This window comes from Haplochromis burtoni, unplaced genomic scaffold, assembly GCF_018398535.1.
Source record: "Haplochromis burtoni strain Fernald_Lab_line unplaced genomic scaffold, NCSU_Asbu1 Contig_4, whole genome shotgun sequence".
NCBI lineage: Eukaryota > Metazoa > Chordata > Actinopteri > Cichliformes > Cichlidae > Haplochromis > Haplochromis burtoni.
Genome location: NW_024582365.1, coordinates 4003769 through 4022300, shown reverse-complemented (window position 1 = coordinate 4022300; position 18532 = coordinate 4003769). Strand labels below are relative to the sequence as shown.

General features: G+C 37.8%; 3 protein-coding genes across 6 annotated transcripts; all 3 read left to right on the top strand.

Annotated features, from left to right (window-relative positions):
* Positions 1-2657: 2657 nt before the first annotated feature.
* Positions 2658-6162, top strand: LOC102303896 (leucine-rich repeat neuronal protein 4). The gene is made up of 2 exons (XM_005913383.2): positions 2658-2777; positions 5143-6162. Exon 2 carries the CDS (start codon positions 5145-5147, stop codon positions 5946-5948), a length of 804 nt encoding a protein of 267 aa, XP_005913445.1. The 5' UTR covers positions 2658-2777; positions 5143-5144; the 3' UTR covers positions 5949-6162.
* Positions 6163-6259: 97 nt separating this feature from the next.
* On the top strand, positions 6260-8785 carry LOC102302975 (thiosulfate:glutathione sulfurtransferase-like). Of its 2 annotated transcripts, XM_005913380.3 has the most exons (4): positions 6260-6661; positions 7951-8079; positions 8172-8334; positions 8581-8785. In XM_005913380.3, the coding sequence occupies exons 1-4, from the start codon at positions 6649-6651 to the stop codon at positions 8633-8635; spliced, it is 360 nt and encodes a 119-aa protein (XP_005913442.1). In that variant the 5' UTR covers positions 6260-6648; the 3' UTR covers positions 8636-8785. The 2 variants fall into 2 exon arrangements, with proteins under 2 accessions (XP_005913442.1, XP_014190223.1); XM_014334737.2 differs by lacking the exon at positions 6260-6661 and having other exon boundaries at positions 6677-8079.
* Positions 8786-10311: 1526 nt separating this feature from the next.
* zgc:195212 (DUF4554 domain-containing protein) lies at positions 10312-17616 on the top strand. 3 transcript variants are annotated; one of them, XM_014334732.1, is made up of 14 exons: positions 10312-10441; positions 10621-10744; positions 12208-12261; positions 12341-12462; positions 12571-12654; positions 12738-12793; positions 13162-13233; positions 13321-13516; positions 13680-13803; positions 15727-15885; positions 15986-16107; positions 16403-16513; positions 16590-16703; positions 16818-17616. In XM_014334732.1, exons 1-14 carry the CDS (start codon positions 10421-10423, stop codon positions 16863-16865), a joined length of 1407 nt encoding a protein of 468 aa, XP_014190218.1. In that variant the 5' UTR covers positions 10312-10420; the 3' UTR covers positions 16866-17616. The 3 variants fall into 3 exon arrangements, with proteins under 3 accessions (XP_014190218.1, XP_005913440.1, XP_014190214.1); XM_005913378.1 differs by having other exon boundaries at positions 12196-12261; positions 16605-16703; XM_014334728.1 differs by having other exon boundaries at positions 12196-12261.
* Positions 17617-18532: the final 916 nt, after the last annotated feature.

Below are 18532 nucleotides of genomic sequence, written 5' to 3'. Positions count from 1 at the left end.
TGAAAAAATCTTTATTGTAAGCCACTGTTTCTGTATGTTTCTTTTAATCTGACACTGTGTTCATGCAGAGTGAAATTCTTTGGCTCTCTTTATTGTTAATGTCATAAAACACGATCTTGCTTATTTTAAAATAAAAAAAACAATGGAGCAAAATGCCCACGCTGAGCTGGATGAAGCAAGAAAAAACTTACTGCTGTGCTGAAAATGTGAGAATATTTCTGTAATGAGAGAAGAATCGTTATCACAGATCCTGGACTGTCCTCAAGGATTGACTGGATGTTGAAATGAATGACTTCAACTTGATGAACCACAGAAACCTGTACTAGACAGTTTCAGGGAAACTGTTGATACTTAGCAATTTCTGACGTGGCAAACGGGGGTTCAGACAGGGGAAGAAATGGTGGTTTCACGTAGCCAAAACAACGTGAAGACAGAATATACATATGGGGGACGACTTAAGGAGACCTTTCTAAATATGCTCTTTCCTACTGAATTTACAGTAGCTCTTCCTGAATTTTCTACTCAGTTATGACACATAAATGATACATGTTATATTCATGCTTGGTTGACTGACTAAACACAGGAGTGCAAGGAGAAAAGCTACGCTGCCTTGTTCAGAGACATAATCTGCATTTATTGCTAATGAGCAATAAATCAAGTCATTTTAAAACCAGGTCTTAGCACTTGGCTTTGAAGAACCGCTGAAATAGTTCTTCAGTGTCTTAAATAACCCCAGGATCAGCAGTCATGTAACCACTGAAAAGCTTTGCTAACTTTTTCCCCAAATAAGATATTAAGAACCGGAAGTTCTCCCAGTATCAAGATTGTCCCTTAAAATGTCTTTGGATAAACATTAAAATACAGCTGTGACAGCAGGGAACGTTTCACAGGTCTTCATTCGAAAATTAAAGTACTCGGAAATGGAAAGATTTCCATTTTGACATGACTAACATGATTACAGTTAATCCCGAGGACGTGAATGCGTTCATCAAATGTTTGCTTCATCCAGTAAGCACTGAGATACTACTTAAGGGTAATACCACGAATATCAAGTGACCAAAGATGTGGAATAGATGACATTTCAGAAATAATCGATATCTGACGACTCCTGGGAACCTTCATTAGGTCTAAACTGAGAAGTCATATCTGTTTCATTTGACCTGTTTGAAAGTCTGAGCTTTTCAATTCAGCTTTTTAATCCTTCATCGCAGCCTTTGAACAAGGCTGTGCTGGGGAGAAAAGAACATTTGGATTCAATATTTCTTCTGCATGATAATAAAACCAAGATGCGCAACACTGTTTCATTTCCCACAACAGGCACAACCACTTGTGAAGCACCTCTGCTCTTCTCTGAAAATGTGTTACAGAATTTCCCAACTGATGACTCAGCTAGACTCCTTTTTAACAAGCACATAGAGAGTCAAGGTCTTAAATGTGATAGTGAAGAATTTTTAAAGGTAATTAGGAGAAAGACTGTAGATGTTATGAAAGATGAAAGGCTACACCTCACTTTCAACCCTTTAGAGCTATGCGGGTCTAAATCTAAGTTTTTGTGCACAGCATACCTTTTCCCAGTGTGGATTCATATTATGTTATTTTGTGTATTCTTAAAGCTCCAACTTCAGCTTCTTCTTTTTGAGAGTTAAAGTTATAAGCAACCTGGCACAGTAACTATGTTGTTCCACTTTGAATGACTGCATGTTTTGGTTCTTTTCTATTGTATTTTTATCTGGACAGATTTATAGCTTTCTTCAATCGTTTTGCCCTCATATGTAAACTCATACTCACTAAAACCTTAACAGATTTGCCTTCAAATCTTCTCATATTTAAACGAAATAATCATTCTAAGAAAATTCAAAGGCAGTTATGGCTTTTTAAACTCATTGTATACTTTTTGTTTTACACACAAAGAAGCCAATCATCATCCTCCCAAACAAAGAACTGTAATGTTGTATAAAACACTCAGCGTGACTCTACTGACTAAAAACGGCCAAAGATCTTAGGAATTGTTTCTGAAATGAAGGATCCAGAGATGTCAGTGATATGAGTTGAGTGAGCCTTTAACGATAAAAGGAGGCTCCTGCGCTGGTACTTTTCCTCTATTCTGTGCCACAGTGGCATTTGGAACAAGAAAGAAAAAATGTGTACTCTGCCAGCTTTATCCCATAAAAGGGTAAAAACAAAACAAACCTCCATCGTTTCTCTCCAATGTCTCACAATGAGGGGTTACAAGAGATGCAGGACAACTTTAATAAATACACCCAAGCATTCCTCACCCCCCTCCTGATTCTGAGAAGCACAAATAAACACGTAGTTAGGTGACCTTATGTGCTGTCCCCTTCCATAATAACACCTGCATATAACATGGAAAAACAGACAGCTACACCTACAGATTGTGAAAAACACTCCGAGCAACAAGCACAAGCCTGTCTCCCGCTGTTACTTAGCAAATTAATATGCTGAGCAGCACACAGACACATGGCAACTCTCCCCCTCTCCCTCCTAACGCACATTCAAACACAAATTCCAGACACGGATTAACAAAATAAAAGAGCACTGCTGGTCAGTTGGAAGAAAAACAAATGGGAAGAAGTGAAAAAAGAGTAAAAAGAGGAGGTGGGGGGAGGCCCAGAAGGGAGAGAATGATGAGGGGGTGTAGATGAGGAGGAGGAGAGAGTCTGAGAGAAACAGCTTAAGACTGAGAACAGTCGGGAGCACACGGTGAGAGCAGCCAGAGTGGAAACAAAGAACTTCAGACATCCATCAGCATTAAGCAGGTACTGTAGACCCATTTCAGTATTTTCTTTGCTCCATGTTTTATTTTTAGAGGTTTAGTCATAAGTATTATCGTTTAACAGCATGAAAAATGTTTTCTGACTGTTATGAATAATTTTGTAAACTGACCAGAATGAAAGCCAGCCGGCTTTTTCTACATTTTGGGTTCCCACAAAACTCCCCTGGCTTTCTGCCAGGTAACAATGGTAGTGCTGATGGGGTAGTTGTACTTGTCTTCCCGCACTCAGTATTTATTTATCTATCCGTGTTTACAGGACAGGACACTGCAGATGTTTGAGTGTACACAAGAGCATTTATGAGCTGTAAACCAAGGCAAACAGCATCCTGGTGCCTCGAATCCAGCCAAAGAATTTTATTTTATGTATTACCAGACTTAAGAAACTCTTTTATCTTTCTCTTCTTTTATATATTACCCTCCATAATGTTTGGGACAAGGATGCATTTTTCTCTGCTTGCCAGTGCCACTCTTTCCATCCATCCATTTATCCATCCATCCAGCCAGCCATTCTCTTCCACTTATCTTATCAAAGTCTGACATTGGTCCATTAGCGTAGGGATACGTTACTTATACTTGCTTCTACAGAGTCTGTAGTTGCCATTGTTCAACAACAGGAAAAAGCTAAAGGTATTATGAGAAGAATAAAACAGTTAAAGACATCAGCCCTGTAATCACAAAGGGACGATTAACCCAACGAAGACCACTGCTGAGGACAAAAGAACCCTCACTATGGTAAAGAAACAGATCTTTGGGGGCAGGTATGTGTTTGTGTTTGTCAGCGACTTCGAAGTCTTCATGAACAGAATACAGAAGCAAGATGCAAACCACTAAATGGCCACAAAAACAGGATGGCCAGACTACAGTTTAAATCTAAAAAGTACTTAAACGAGCCTGCAGAATTCTGAAAAATCAGGCGTCATGGACAGACGAGAACAAGATTAAGCTGTATCAGAGTAAGAGCGAGATCAAAGTGTGGAGGCAAAGAAGAACTGCCCAAGATCCAAAGCTTGTTTTTTAAAAATGGTGGTGAGAATGTTATGGCTACCACAGGTGCTAGCAAGCTTATCTCCTCTGACGATATGACTGCTGAGGGCAGTTGCACAATGAATTCTGACGTGCATAGAAACCTATCCGTTATCCTGTTATCTAGACCGCAAGTCATCCTGCAACGGGATAGTAATACCAAGCATACTGCTAAGGTAACTTAAGTGTCTCAAAGCTAAAAAATAATATTAATAATTATTTTTTTAAGTTCCCTCCATTACTTTTCTCCAAACCTGATGGCTCTCTGAAAAGAGAGGGACTGATTATATCTGAACTCCAAAGTATTACACCGAAGAGCAGAGGAGAACTGAAAGAAAAATGTGTCTTTGTATCAAACAGCGTGGAGTTGTTTTAACAGTTAAGATGTTAATAGTTACTGTTCATCTTAACAGTACGTGTTAAGGTGCCAAAATGGAGAACAAATCTTAAAGTTTCACTATTTCACCACTGCAGAACTATTAATTGGAAATTTCAACCAAATTCAGTAACTAGCAGTGTTGGGTTAAGTTACTTTGAAAAAGTAATTCATTATAGTTGCTAGTTACTTCTTCAAAAAAGTAACTGAGTTAGTAACTGAGTTGCAAGATTCTAAAAGTAATCAATTACTAGGAAAAGTAACTATTGCATTACTTAAAAAGTTTAACCCTCTGGGGTCCAGGGTATAATTAGCCATTTTTTTTCCCCTTTAAAAACTATTTACTTTGCCTTGCTTGGTATCATTCTTTTCAGCACAACCTCACGTGTCTGAATTTGCAGGATTTTTTTTATTTTGATAAACTGTTTTAACACAATTGATCTAAAGTCAGACAAAAAAACATACAATCGAGTAGAAAAAGTTATATTTTTTACTGTAACAACCACAAACATGTTTATTGAATCATATTTCATAACTTTAAATGCAAATATAAATTGTCAGTTTTAAAATCCTATGCACAAGGTTTGCAAACACCAGTTATTTGCATTTACCTTTTACCTTGTTTTTTTTTTTTTTTTAAATAACCATTTCAAACTATTTACATAACAATCAGGTGTTCTGCACTAAATAAGATGCCACACAAATGATTTGTGCCACTCAAAATGCAATGCCGTTACTTGTAACGCCGTTATTCCCATCACTGGTAACTAGTTCCTTTTTTTTGCTACAGTGACTGTTGCTTCAGTGCGTTTCTTGTGTAATTTACTTCATCATAACTAAAGGAAATTACAGGTTAATGGACAAGCTGTGGTTAGGTTGCATCAATCAGTCTATTTATGGTTGTAAAGTGACCAGTGACCATATTTATTCTTGTCATTTCTTTTCACAGAGATGACCTCACTTTGCAGGAACCTGGTGGCACTTCTCTTTTTTGTCTTGCCTCCCATGCATTCCCATTTCTTCACCAATGCTGCGTCTGCTTCCCCACCCATCACCCATTCACAGATCATACACGTGCCTGACATGGGCTCAGAAGGCCAGGATGATTATGACCTTATTGAATACGACACCACCAAAGCTCCTACTAGGGTGGTGAACGTCCCAAAGATACACCAGAAAAACCAGCTCTGCGAGTACGACCCCTGCTCGGAGAACCAGGTTCCCTGTGTTACACTTTCAGAGCAAACTGGGTGCCTCTGCCCTGGGATGAGTGGAGCTAATGTGCGTCCTCACTCACCACGTATCCGAGCGCTGGTTCCAGTCAGTGAGGGGAGTGACAGAGGGAAAATACAGGTGCAGTGGTGTGCTCCATCTTCAGTGGTATCTGAGTACAGAATAGTCGTTGAGGGAAGGGACAGTGAAGTCCCAAAGTTTGGGGATGCGTCACGGCGGGGTTTGGTCAGATCTTTGGAAGTGGGAACTAAAGTGTGTGTGTTGGCAGTGAACAACGCAGGAAGCAGCGATCCTTCAGAGTTTTCATGTAAGCGGTATGAATTTCTTGAATCTTCTGACCACACACTGATGGCCTGGATCATAGGAGGAGGAGTCACTCTCCTTTTACTGGTTGTAATAGCAGCTCTGATCTGTGGGAAGTATAAGAAGTTTCGAAAGGGAAAGAGAGACTCTACTGATGGACTTACTAAAGTACACGTGGAACACTGTGATCTGGACAAATGCAGTTCTGTAGTGGTGTAATCAGTGACTGCAGAATTTAAACATTATTTAAACTCCTTCTTCAAGGAATGTGTAAATATGAGTGAATATGACTGTAAAGTTGAGGAATAATGTTAACAAATCATTTATTATGCTCTTTTGCAGCCACCACAGTTTTATTTGCTGGCAAATTAACCTCTGTAGATCTGTGATATTTTTTTAATCTATCAAAGACAGAATGTAAAGTAAATGTTATTTTTTTTAGATAGACACTGCTGAGTGCTTTTTAAAAAATAAAATCATTTAAATGAGAACTCTATATGTTAACCTCTTTTTTTTTAGTTTCCACTTAAAGGTTGGGTTCACTTCATTCTAATAATGCGATTGTGTCTGCACTATAAGAGCTGAGACTGGTTTACTTTTGATCATTTAGGCATGTCACACTCATAATTTTACTTGCACAAAACATTTGTAAAAAATATTTAAGCCACTAACTATACACTGTAAAACAGGCTTTTGCACAGTCACTAAACACCTCCTCTAGCTTTTACTTGGGAAACAAATGAGTAAGACTTTGATTTGATTGGCTAAGCAGTGAAGTCTCGAGGGCTAAGATCCACCTTTTATCAGTAGGTGAGCCAATGAGGTGCCACCAAACAAATGCATGCTGAAGGTGCATTATTATTCCATTATATATAATTGCTAATGCCATTCATATTTTCAACTTCACCCAACAAAGAGGATGGCGAACACAGGTGAGTCTTTAAGCCCACTCTGCAACTTTGTTAACCAGGTTAACAAACTATAAAATATTTATTGCTGTCTGAATTGAAGCACGTCTAATTTAATGGGTAAGCAATTTGTAAAATAACAATTCGAAACTACAGTAGCTTAAGAAGAAGTAATAGAGTACTTTCATAAAAATCTGAATTATATATTTTTGTAAACTTAAACTTGTTTTGGGGTCCTTTTGTTGAACTGTTTCATTTTCCCACATTTATTTCTCTTACTACTAAATATTTACATGAAGAAACCTCACTTTGTAGGATAAGAATGACTCAGCAAACAATAAATAGCTCAAACTGGAAGCTTTTAAGTCTCCCTAAGGACTTGATTGTTTTTTCTTACTCGGTTATTCGAGTAAGAAAAAACAATCAGGTTTAATAACCGCTGATAATTATCTGCATATTTTCACAGGCAGTCAGGACAGTGTACCTTTACTCCTATTTTACTGGCTCATATTCATCACACTATATGATAAGAACAAGTCAACATGCGAGTGAAATTATCTTGTAAGGAATATAGCATGAAAGGGGAGCTAAATGTCAGGTTCTTTTTCAAGCCATCTTCTACTTAAACTAAAAGCCAAATTGAGAAACTAATTATTTTAATAGCTGAACTCAACACTCTGTTTATCTTACTGTGTTTAAATAACTAGGACGATTTACATCAGCCACTTTAATAAGTACACCTTGATAGCAAGACCCCCCTTTAGCTTCAGAACTTTCTCAGTTCTTCTTGGTATTGATTCCAGTAGCTGCTATAAATAAGCTTTAGAGAATTTGGACCATGCTGAAATGACTCTTCTATTGTTTAATTTTTGGTGAGCCTTGTATGCCGTGTGACAGGTTAATTAAATTTTTGAGATGATGAACAGCTGAGCAGGTGTACCTAACAAAGTGGCTGGGTCATGTACATGTATTTGAATATTATTGCTAGATTGTTGCGGCACTAACAATGAAGCAAAGATACTCTCTGAATCACTACATTACACATGCCAAATGACATGTAGCCACTGATATCAGTGCGGTTAGCATTAGTACATCCTTCCTTATCAGTGTGTTTGCATGTACCTTTGTACAGGTAAAGCAGGTGTCATATTTCATCTAACCTTTCACATGAACAGTAATTAGTTTCCTTTGGCAAGGATCATCAATAATGCATTCTTGTGTCAGGATGATTTGTCACTTAAAACCTGTATCTAAAAAAGAAAGTGGTGTAGTTTTACTTAATTTGATGAAACGTTTTTTCTGCCATGTTCAAGGTACCAAGGATATTTCCTATGAGGAACTGAAGGCTCTTGTGGGAAAGAGCCCAAATCTCATTCTGATTGATGTCCGCAGTGAAGAGGAGGTAGCAAAAGGACATATTCCAGGATGCACCAATATCCCACGTGAGATTGTTTTTCAAGTTCTGTACGTTTTCTCTAAGTTTTCATTTGCATATTCATGTTTTATACCTTCGTCTCTTCTTTGATTCCTTCAGTTGATACAGTGGAGACTGCTTTTGCAATGAATCCAGAGGAATTCAAGGCCAAGTATGGCATAAAGAAGCCACAGCTGGATGCACCAGAGCTGGTGTTTTCCTGCCAGACGGGCAGGCGATCAGGACTGGCCATCGGCAAAGTCCAACAGCTGGGATATGTGACGTAAATAAGTTATTGCTTATAATACACAATACACACATATACATGGACAAGGCCCATTAAAAAAAACCTCCAAGTCTTCTTCATTAACACAAAGGCAATAAGTCCTTAAGACTGTAGAGAGCCATCTTTGGTTTTTGTTGTTGTTGTTGTTGTTGTTAAAAATGTGCAGCTTTCTACTGCATGTTTATGATGTAATAATAACAGCTTTTATATTCTGACATCTTTCATCTCTGTTCTCTATTTCAGCGCATGCAATTATACTGGTGGATACAGCGAGTGGTCTAAGAAAGAAGGAAAGTGATTCACGCTAAAGGAGAGTTTCATATGTCTTCATCCAATCAGCAACTGTGAAATTTAGATGTTTTAATCTTCTGGTGATTTTTTTCACACTGTGCAATATTGAATTTTATATTTATGAATAATTACAAAGAAATTAAATTATTACATTTACTTGGAAAGAATTGTGTTGTGTTTGTTCATTTTTAAGGATGAAAAATATTGCAAGATCCCAAAAGATATGATAAATACATGCTTAATGATGTCTTTGCAAACAGAGGTGCACGCAATGAGCCTGATAAACACCACAAAATTACAGCTGTACAGTACAAAATACCAGTGGTAGAGTGACTTTTATTGCATCATTAATAATTATTTATCATCATAAAATTAAGAGCTTTTGCTAACATTATCAGAGAAAAGCGCCTTGAAAGATTTTTGCCGCCTTACAGATTTTTTAGTTTTATCCCTCTTTGTCACACTTAAATGTTTCAGATCTGCAAAAACATTTTAACATCAGGCAAAGATAACACTAAAACTAGAACTAAATACACAATACAGCTTTTAAAAGATTTCAATTATTATGGGAAAAAATATCCAAACCAAGAAGAAGTCATTGTCAGCTCCTTGTTAAATCATGAAATAACTGTGGTTAGCCACAGCCACAGATGATAAACAAGGTCACCCACATCGATTAGTCAGTCTAAGGCTTTAAGACTCTAGTGAACCACGCTCGTGAACCCAGCCTACCAAAATGACTTGAAGAGTGCATCGATGACTCATGGAGGAGGTCACAAAAGAACCCAGAACAATATCTAAAGAACTGCAAAACATTGGGGAAAATAATCTGTTGACTGATAAGACAAATATTTAACTTTTTGAAGGGTTTGAGTCCCATTACATCTGACCTAAAACTAACAAACGCAGGATTGCATAAAAAAGAACATAAAACAAACCCTCCAATTTGACTGGGGTAAAATAATTCTGCAAAGAAGAGTAGCCAAAAACTCCTCCCTGGTGATGTGAAAGACTCATTTCCAGTTACTTAATTTTTCTTGCTGCCAAGGACAGAACAACCGCTGAACAGATTTATACTGCACTTATCTTTTTCCGCACAGAGCCAGATGGATTTGGATAGCTTTTATCATATATGAAATAATCATTTAAACAGTGTGGTGTATTACTCAGGTTATCTTTTGTTATTACTAGTATTTGATTGATGATCTGAAACAGTTAAGTGTAACAAATGTAGGGGAAAAACGGAGAAATTACAAAGGAGGCGAGTACTTGTCACTGTATATGAACAGTTTTTTATGAAAAATAAAAATAAATAAATTACTTTCTTATGATCTAATATGCCTAAATATATAGACATTTTTACGATCAAATGTAAATGTTCAAAAACATACTTTTTAAACTACTGCCTATTATATGCTTAGATACAAATTAATTAAACTAAATTAAATTCATTAAAACTAAATAGTAAGTTAAAAAACAGTTAGCAATACAATACATACCAATAAAAACCATGTTCAAAACTGGGTAAAAAATATTATTATTATTATTATTATTATTATTATTATTATTATTATTATTATTATTTATTATTATTATTATTATTATTATTACAATGAATATGATGATGATGTCAAATATTTTAAACAACTAATAAATAATAAATAATTTTCAAATTACATACAGATGCTTTCCTGGATTGGTATGAGTCAACAGCCTAATTACGGGAACAAAGTTCTGACCCCAGATTAAATTAGGTTAGGTTGCTGATTTAGCACAAAGACAACAACTGAAAATGCTGAAAGAAATGCAACAGGTAATTGTTTAAGTTATAGCTATTCCTGATTCATGGTAGAAAAGAAAATGGATAAAAAGGTTTAGAGATTAATAAAGATGAAAATTACTAGCAAATTAGCAAATTACTAGCTAACGCTAACTAGCAAGTAGCGTTAGCATGCTAAGCTAGGAGTTTGTTTTTTCAAATGGCCTCTCCAGGTGCTGCGTTTGATCATGCTAATGGGAAAGCAAAGGCAAAAGCTGGGCTTAAGGACAGGAGGAGGGCTTTTGTTGCTTTTGTGGACTGACACCGAAGTTGCTACACAAAAGCTGAACTGCACTGGTGAGTCAAAGCAGCTGAGACTGCACCAAATAAAAGAGGCATAACAGGGAGACAAATGAGGATTAAGGTAGGGTTTGATCAAATATTAAAATGACAATGTCCTTGGATAAAAGGGGTTATTTTTTTTATATTTATACACCATGTATTAGAAAAATGCAGTATTTTAATATCTACAGGTCATTTTATCAGGGACACTTAATTCAACTTCTTATTGATGCAAATGTCTGATGGCAATCAAATAGCAGCAATTGAATTTATTTAGGTAAGTAAACATGGTCACGATGACTATGCTGAAGTTCAAGATGAGCCTCAGGATAAAGAATGAGTTGGTATGATTGTTGATGCCGGCGGGGCAGGTCTGAGTATTTCTGCTGAACTGCTGGTATTTTCCCACACAGTCATCTCTATGGTTTACTGAAAACGGTCTAAAAAAAGGAAAATATGAGGTGAGTGGCAGTTGTCTTGCCCAACCTTGAAGCAGATGGGCTACAGCCACAGTAGACCACACAGGGTGCCAGCTAAGAACAAGAAATTGAGGCTACAAATCACACAGGCTTACTAAAATTAGAAGTAGAAGATTGGAAAAGATGCCTGGTCTGATGAGTCACAGTTTATCCTGCAATACTTGGGTGTTATGGTCACAATTTAGTGTAAACAGCATGAAAGCATGAATCCATCCGGTCTTGTATCATCAGTTCAGGCTGCTGGTGGTTCATTTTTTGTGGGGGGATATTTTCTTGGCACGCTTTGGGATCCTTATTGCCTATCCGGTTGTTCAGTGATGACGCGACGAATCCTACTTCTGGGTCTAAAGTAGTCTGCGTTTAATATGGCTTTTGTGTTGTGAACATGTTTAATGTTATGTATTTTCTTCTATTTGATCTCAAAAAGCTCCTAAAACAGTCAGTGATCACTGCTGACCTACCTAAAAAGTTGTGCAAATATGTACCCATAACTTGTTTTTCAAAATATTAATAAAAGGGGTGTGTCTCCAAACAGCCATCTCTTTCCTGACAATTCCCTTTGTGCATATTCTCTTACATATGATAAGTCAACATTGAAACACCTGCGGCCTTTAGTCAGGTGCGGCTAATGTATGTACAAAACAGGATTTCCCCTGATTTTAGCTTGTGCGGCTAATATTCAGGTGCGCTTTGTAGTCCGGGAAATACGGTAACTTAAAATAAAACTTCAATGGATTTTTATTGTATCAATTAAAGCTATAAATTATATCATAAATGTTAAGTCTCTACATAAATTAACTTATTCTTCAGGATATGGTGAATAACATTTTATCAATAGATGATTAATTGGTTACCAATAATTTATTACTGAACAATTACTGTTAGTGCCTCCATCTAAATTTACTGCAGCATAAAGATAACTAACAGGAAGCTAGTTGTCCCAGCAGCTCCTGGAACAAAGGCTAATGTTTTGTTGTACTGATCCAGTTAATTGCACAGTTGCAGCGGCTGGCCCCTGGTGTGCAGGGATTCAAATGGAAGCCCTCCAACCTGGTATGTACACACAAATATAGACATATACACATAACTGGAACCTCTGTGCACTACATCGTCTCTTTTCTTGCTACATCAGCCCTTGTCCGTTTGAAAGAGAGCATGTGTCCCTGTGTGTGGCCATGTAATGAGCCTGACCCTGAGGAGCTGAGTGCCTTCACAGATCTGTATGGTTCCCTCAGATTGCTTCTATCTTTTCAGGTAGAAAAACAACCCAGATGAATTCTGAAATGCACTTTTCTTGTTTTTCAGTCGTAACACAAGTAGTGTGAGTCTCATGTTTTTTTTAAAATAACTTGCAATGTACAGGTAAAAGACACAAGACACTGCACTTCAGAGTGGCAAGCCCATCTAGAGGCATTCCTGCGCACATTCACTTTGGCTAATGCCGGGGTATGAACAGATCTGTTTCCCCATCTCGAGTTACATGTTAAGCTTCAAGCAAAAAAAGTTTACATTTTTCTTATTTTTCATAGATACAAATCCACCTCAAACTCAAAATCAACCAGGAGGCCTCGCTGCGGGAATTTAGGTACGAGTGCATCGATGTATATCATAGCTTCTGTTTTTGAAAGCCTCCCTCTTGTTAGAGCATCTCACAATTAATGACTTTGCTTTTGGTTCATTAAGGATCTCACTTCATAAACAGAATTTAGCTAATTATTTTTGAGTAAGTTTAAAAAGTAACTGCAATATAAAAAAGTTGAAGCAAAAGAGTATTGCCGTAGATCATTGTAACTGCCTCGAGTGGTTTGTCTTGGAGTAAAAACATAAAAACAAGACAAAAGGCTGACTGTGCTAAACCCTCTTGAGTGGAGTCTGGATTGTAAATTAAAAAGGAATGGAAATATCCGTCTCTGTTTTATGAACTGCTGACATAGTCAACTTGCGTTCTTGCAGTGTCAAGGTCAAGAGAAGAGTTGCACTGGCGGACCAACTGTTACTGACCCTGGACGTCACCTGTTCTGTACCGTCAGTAATGCCGCTTTTAAAGGTTTGACCGGAATAAGTGCCTTCTATTGATCCGTCTGATTTTCTCTTCTCCCCTTGAATTTAAAGGCCTCCGTGCTGTGTGAAGAAAGGGTGCTGGTGTGTGAGAGGACACCCTGCTATAGGAGGCAGGTTGCCACTCAGCATCCCACCACAAACCATGGAGCAGGGCCTCTTTGGGGATCTGAGTGTTCAGGTGGTTACACTCCTGACCCCCTGTCTGCTGCCATACCCCAATGTGGCAACAGAACTTACTCACATACAAATATCCTTTTCATGTTTTATCATACATCTGTACCACACAGTCTCATTTCCTGTCATGGTAGGCAAAGGAATTGAATACAAGGGGAAATTCAGACTAGGGCCTGACTCATTTCAGGGGTATTTGGGCATCTGATTTGGATTAGTCTTCCTTGACATGTTTCCATGTGTTGGTATACAACCCCAGTAACATTCCTGTCACTGGGCCCTCTGGCTTCTTTCAAAAACTTCCTGCTGTTCTGGACTGTCAAGAGCTGGGACTATATAGACTTTACTGCTCTTCTTTCAAAGGTAATCACTGCTGGGAACAGCATGTTCTGATGTTCAGGGTGTATTTTAATTCTTTTTGCTGAGAGGTTTGATTTCCCAATAAAAAGAGTGTAAAACGAACCTGATGTAGGTCCAAAGTCCGGAACAGTTAATCCTGTCCTTACAGGACATTAAGACATTGAAACAATTAGAACTTGGATCTGTTACCTTTGTTGAAGAAAACTAATTTCAACCACCTGCGTGGGTTTATGAGAGAATGAGCCCAAGCCTGAGGCTGCTAATTAAGACTTTTATGGATCTCATAAGCCCAACATTTGAATGGGAAAGGCAAAACCAAACAGAACAATGGACGCAGAACATATAACATAAACAAAAGCATTAAGCACTAAAAGAGAATTGACTCTAGAATTTACTTTCTGTCACAACACAGTGGTTGTCCCTGCACTCTAAAAACCTGCCTCATGAGAATGAGGTTCATCTGCAACTAATTTGCACTTGACATTTATTTCCAATACAAGATTTAGTGCTTCGGTCACGCTGCAAAATATTCTCATAGCAGCGATTCCAGTTGTGGATAAAGGGTTTGACCTATCTGTCTGTCTTACCCATGAATTACTGTGCTTTTCTTAAAGTAATATACTTAAAAGTTTGTTTTGTTTTTTTCAGAAGGATTTACATAATTTTTTATGCTAATAGCTTTTGGGATGAGCAGTGTTTCATTTTTGTTTCATTGATACTGTCACAGTGACAGTGCAAAAAGCATGTGGAATGTGAACTGTGTGCAACGTGCAGACTGAATGTTTGACTTGATGGCAGTGCCAGATAAAAAGACAGGACAACCAGAGTTGCTGCAAATCTATCAGGACCTGTTTTGTTGCAAAATATTCAGCAGTTGACAAGACACATCCACAAGATCGCCAGTGCCATGCAAGGAAAAGTTTGTCCCATCAGAGTTACAAAAAGCTTTTAGAGCAATCCAAGTTTTTCGGGTTTAAATTTGGACCAAACTGATGGACATACAGACAGCAGCATTATAGTTTCCCAAAATGTATTTTGCAAATTAGTTCTATATGGCATATTTGAACAGATAAGATCATTTGACTCGCAGAGTAATAGTCTTATAAATATTATATGGTTTCTCCTGTCAATGAGTACCTAACAAGCAGGACGCTCTTCTCTAAAAAAGACCAAACTGTCTTCTTGTGTCCAGACAGCAGTCCAGTAAAATGAGCCTAATTTAAGTCTTTATTAACCATTTAGTCATTTAGATTTTATTTTAAGCAGTAGCAGCAGGTATTTAAAACCTTACCCTAAAGAGAGCTATCAAAAAGAAACACATTAGTCTGGAAGCTACATTTTAAAAAGACTTAACAGTCGCTGTTTTGCACACAAGGCAGACTGGAGCAGTGTGATTAAACGCACTCATGTGGTGATAACAGTCAAAAGGCGGCCCTTTTATCAGAAACTGCTCTTTCACAATAAGTGTCTCCCCCTGTGTATACAATAAATCATAACTACAAACAAAACCGACAGTCTGTATTAATCAGCAGTAGTCTATCCATTCACATTTACACAATGAAACCTGAAAACGCCCCGTAATCTATTCTGCTTCACACTGTCTCTGACTATTTCCATCTTCCATCAACATTTATCTTATTTAAGAAGTTTGATTTGGGATGAAAAGAAACACGTTTGACATGCTATTTTTTAATGCTGACATAAAAGGCTGCAATAAATAAATAAATGCCCTTACAATTATCTGCCCAACCCAGAGGTGTGTCTTTAATTGCCAGCATGCTAGATACATGTTATGCTGGTTGTAACCCATGTGTGGCTTCATGCGAACACTGTTTTCTTCTTAAAAATCTTATCTCAAGTAACTCCCACTGTATCCATCTTATTATTTTCTTTACTTTGGCATAAATGTTTCAACATCCCCTGCAGATCTTGTGTATAGCGGCGGTACTGTGTACACAGTAGAGAAAGACAGCTGGGATGATCCAGAGCAGGAATCAAGTCTTCCCACAGTGCAGCAGAGTCTCCTGCTTTTCTTCTTCTTACAGCATAGTGACCCCTTCACCTCCCAGCTCACTGATCTTATGGGTGAGGAACCGCAGCGGCATGTACAGTCACAAAACCCTACACTGTAGACAGCCTGCCTTTCAGTTTTCCAATCCAAACATGCAAATTGTTGATCATTCAGCCACCGAGATGTTGATAGATCTCCACCTGGAGGACATTCTGAACAACAACAGGCAGGCCCTCGTAGCAGCCGTGCAGACTGAGCTGAGGAACACACTGAAACCACAAAATCACAGAAAAAAGGCATGACAAAGACATACACGCACATGCACAAACACACTAAGTGTCCTACTTTTTTTACTTAAGAATTTTTAGTCCTGTAATGATAACTATTGCAGTCCATTATCAGAAAATGAATCAGCAACAGTTTTGATCATTGACAGCTTTTCTCTCTTTTCACTAACTATGGATTGAATTGGTTATGCAATTAAGCATTACCCTATACTCGGGTAGATTTTGATGGTTGTTTTACATTCATTTCTAACAGTTATTGACACCAGAAAAAAAGTAATTGTGTATGTTTGTGTGTATCCTTAAGCAACAAGAGAAGCTGCATGCAGCTGCTGAGGTGATTCTCGGTTCGTCCATGAGTATCGTGAGCAGCAGCAGTAGCATGGACTTCAGAAATGCCTGTCTGAGCCGCATGAAGGTGTGGAAAAACTGCTTGTCTCATGGTGTGAAGCAGAACCTGAATACTGTATTCAGAGGCGTTGACAACATGTTAGGTTTGTGTTTGTCAGGTACATGACACACATGAGTTGGCAGCCTCGCTCCGTGAATCACTGTGGAGAGTGACATCGTGGAAATTCGTTCCCAAGGCAAAGTGCTTTTCTACTAAGGTGAGTGAGACGCTTGCTTTCCGCCAGCACCACCCAGTTCCTATAGCAGCTCCTCATTACCACTGTACCTCTTACACTGAACCACAATTTGATGCAATGTCATTGTTTTAACAGATGGAAGTACATCCTGAAAACGATGAGCCCACCACAGCAGAAATCTGAGAATCTCTGTGTTTATCTTAAGAGTTCTGTTATGGTTAAAGGCTGCGGAGGCAGCAGAAGAAGGGTTTGAATGTGTTTAAAAAATTTAAAGTGCACCAGTTGTGCTGCCAAAAGCAACATCTGTTTAACCCATAATTTATAAGTACAGTTGTTGTTATAGCTTGGTTGCACTGGTTTATTTTTGTAATAATATTCCAAATTGATCTCAGTTTTTTTCTTATCAATGGTTATACCCATAGAAAAATGTCTGTACCATATATCTATTTAGGATGTGAGGTGAAAGAGCCTCTCTTTTTACCTACATCACCATGGTAACCTGGAAAAAAAGCCGTAAAATCAGAGGCAGTGATACCTTTGTATTCGTCACAGATAGCCAGAAGAATGCCCATGAGATCTTTGATGAGTATCTGTTGTTGAGATATTTCCCTAAACTGACAAGACTGAACCCTGAAATAGCCCCAGTTCAGATACTCTTCCGTGAAACATTGGCATTCATCACCAAGAACTGTGCAATCAATACAATCAATTTCACTTTGATCTGGTGGCAAACAAAAGTGATTTTCACATCTTTTGGCTATGCGCCAGTACATTTGAATATTTAAAATTTGTAAAATGTAAAGTTTCAGAGCTCTAACATGCATCCATCCTATTAGAAATAAACAACAGCATTAAAATAATTAACTTGAGTTCAAATGTTTATTTTACCACTTTGTGTGCTAAATGCAAGATTAAAAATTATCTGTTGAATTAATTTCCTGTCTTATTTCTAATAGTTTTGAATTTTACTTGTATTCTTTATAGAATTTGGTCACTATATTATCATTATCTGATATCATTTCTGATAGGAGTAGGTGGCACTCATAGGGATCATTTTATGCAGAAGAAGAGTCATATGAGCAACCTCAACAAGTAATACAATTTGAAATATTATCTAAATTTGAAAAAACAACACATTAATGATCATATAATTAAGGTAAGGCTATAAATCGGTAAGGATGCAATTTTGTGCATTCTTATCTGATGTATGCAGTTGTTTAGACCGCATTTGTTTCTAGAGTGCAAATGAGTCTTAATAGATATAAAAACAGACAATAGGTGTTATTGCAAAAATTAGTCTGTTTTGTGTAACCTGTTATTGCGTATCGTAACAAGTTCCTAATGTGTGGGTATGTGTGCATGGACAAAAAAATGTTAGTGTGTAGCAGTGTTTATGAGTGTGACAGGTTGTTGTTTTTGCACTGATGATGCACTTTGTAAGGTGAGGGGGTAAAAAGTCCATGGGTTTAAAGAGTCGTTTTTGATACTGGTAGCCCTGTTCCTGCATCTGCTGATGTATATATCTTCAATCAATGACGGGCTGCTGCTGCTGATCTTCTGCAAGGACACAACTGCCCACTCCAGAGACTTTCTGCCAGCAGCAGAGCAGTATCATTAACACACACTGCACACCTGTAAAAAGATCTGAGAATTGTGTTACCCAGACCAGTGCTATCCAATAGTTAAACACACATATGTTATCCAGTGATTCCCAGACAACCATGGAGCAGACAACCAGATGATTAAATAAGTATAAATAGATAGTTTGTTGCCACTTGTCTGACCATTATTCAGATAGAATTCTTGCGTCCTTTGTTTTTAATTGTTATTGGATGATTAAACTGTGGGGC

Coding starts and splice junctions, on each gene's coding strand:
- LOC102302975 (XM_014334737.2), top strand. CDS start 7,845: ATGCATTCTTGTGTCAGGATGATTTGTCACTTAAAACCTGTATCTAAA. Junction 8,080..8,171: donor AGGATGCACCAATATCCCAC/GTGAGATTGTTT, acceptor TGATTCCTTCAG/TTGATACAGTGGAGACTGCT. Junction 8,335..8,580: donor CAACAGCTGGGATATGTGAC/GTAAATAAGTTA, acceptor TCTCTATTTCAG/CGCATGCAATTATACTGGTG.
- LOC102303896 (XM_005913383.2), top strand. CDS start 5,145: ATGACCTCACTTTGCAGGAACCTGGTGGCACTTCTCTTTTTTGTCTTG.
- zgc:195212 (XM_014334728.1), top strand. CDS start 10,421: ATGCTGAAAGAAATGCAACAG. Junction 12,262..12,340: donor AATGGAAGCCCTCCAACCTG/GTATGTACACAC, acceptor TTGCTACATCAG/CCCTTGTCCGTTTGAAAGAG. Junction 13,517..13,679: donor CAGAACTTACTCACATACAA/ATATCCTTTTCA, acceptor ACATGTTTCCAT/GTGTTGGTATACAACCCCAG.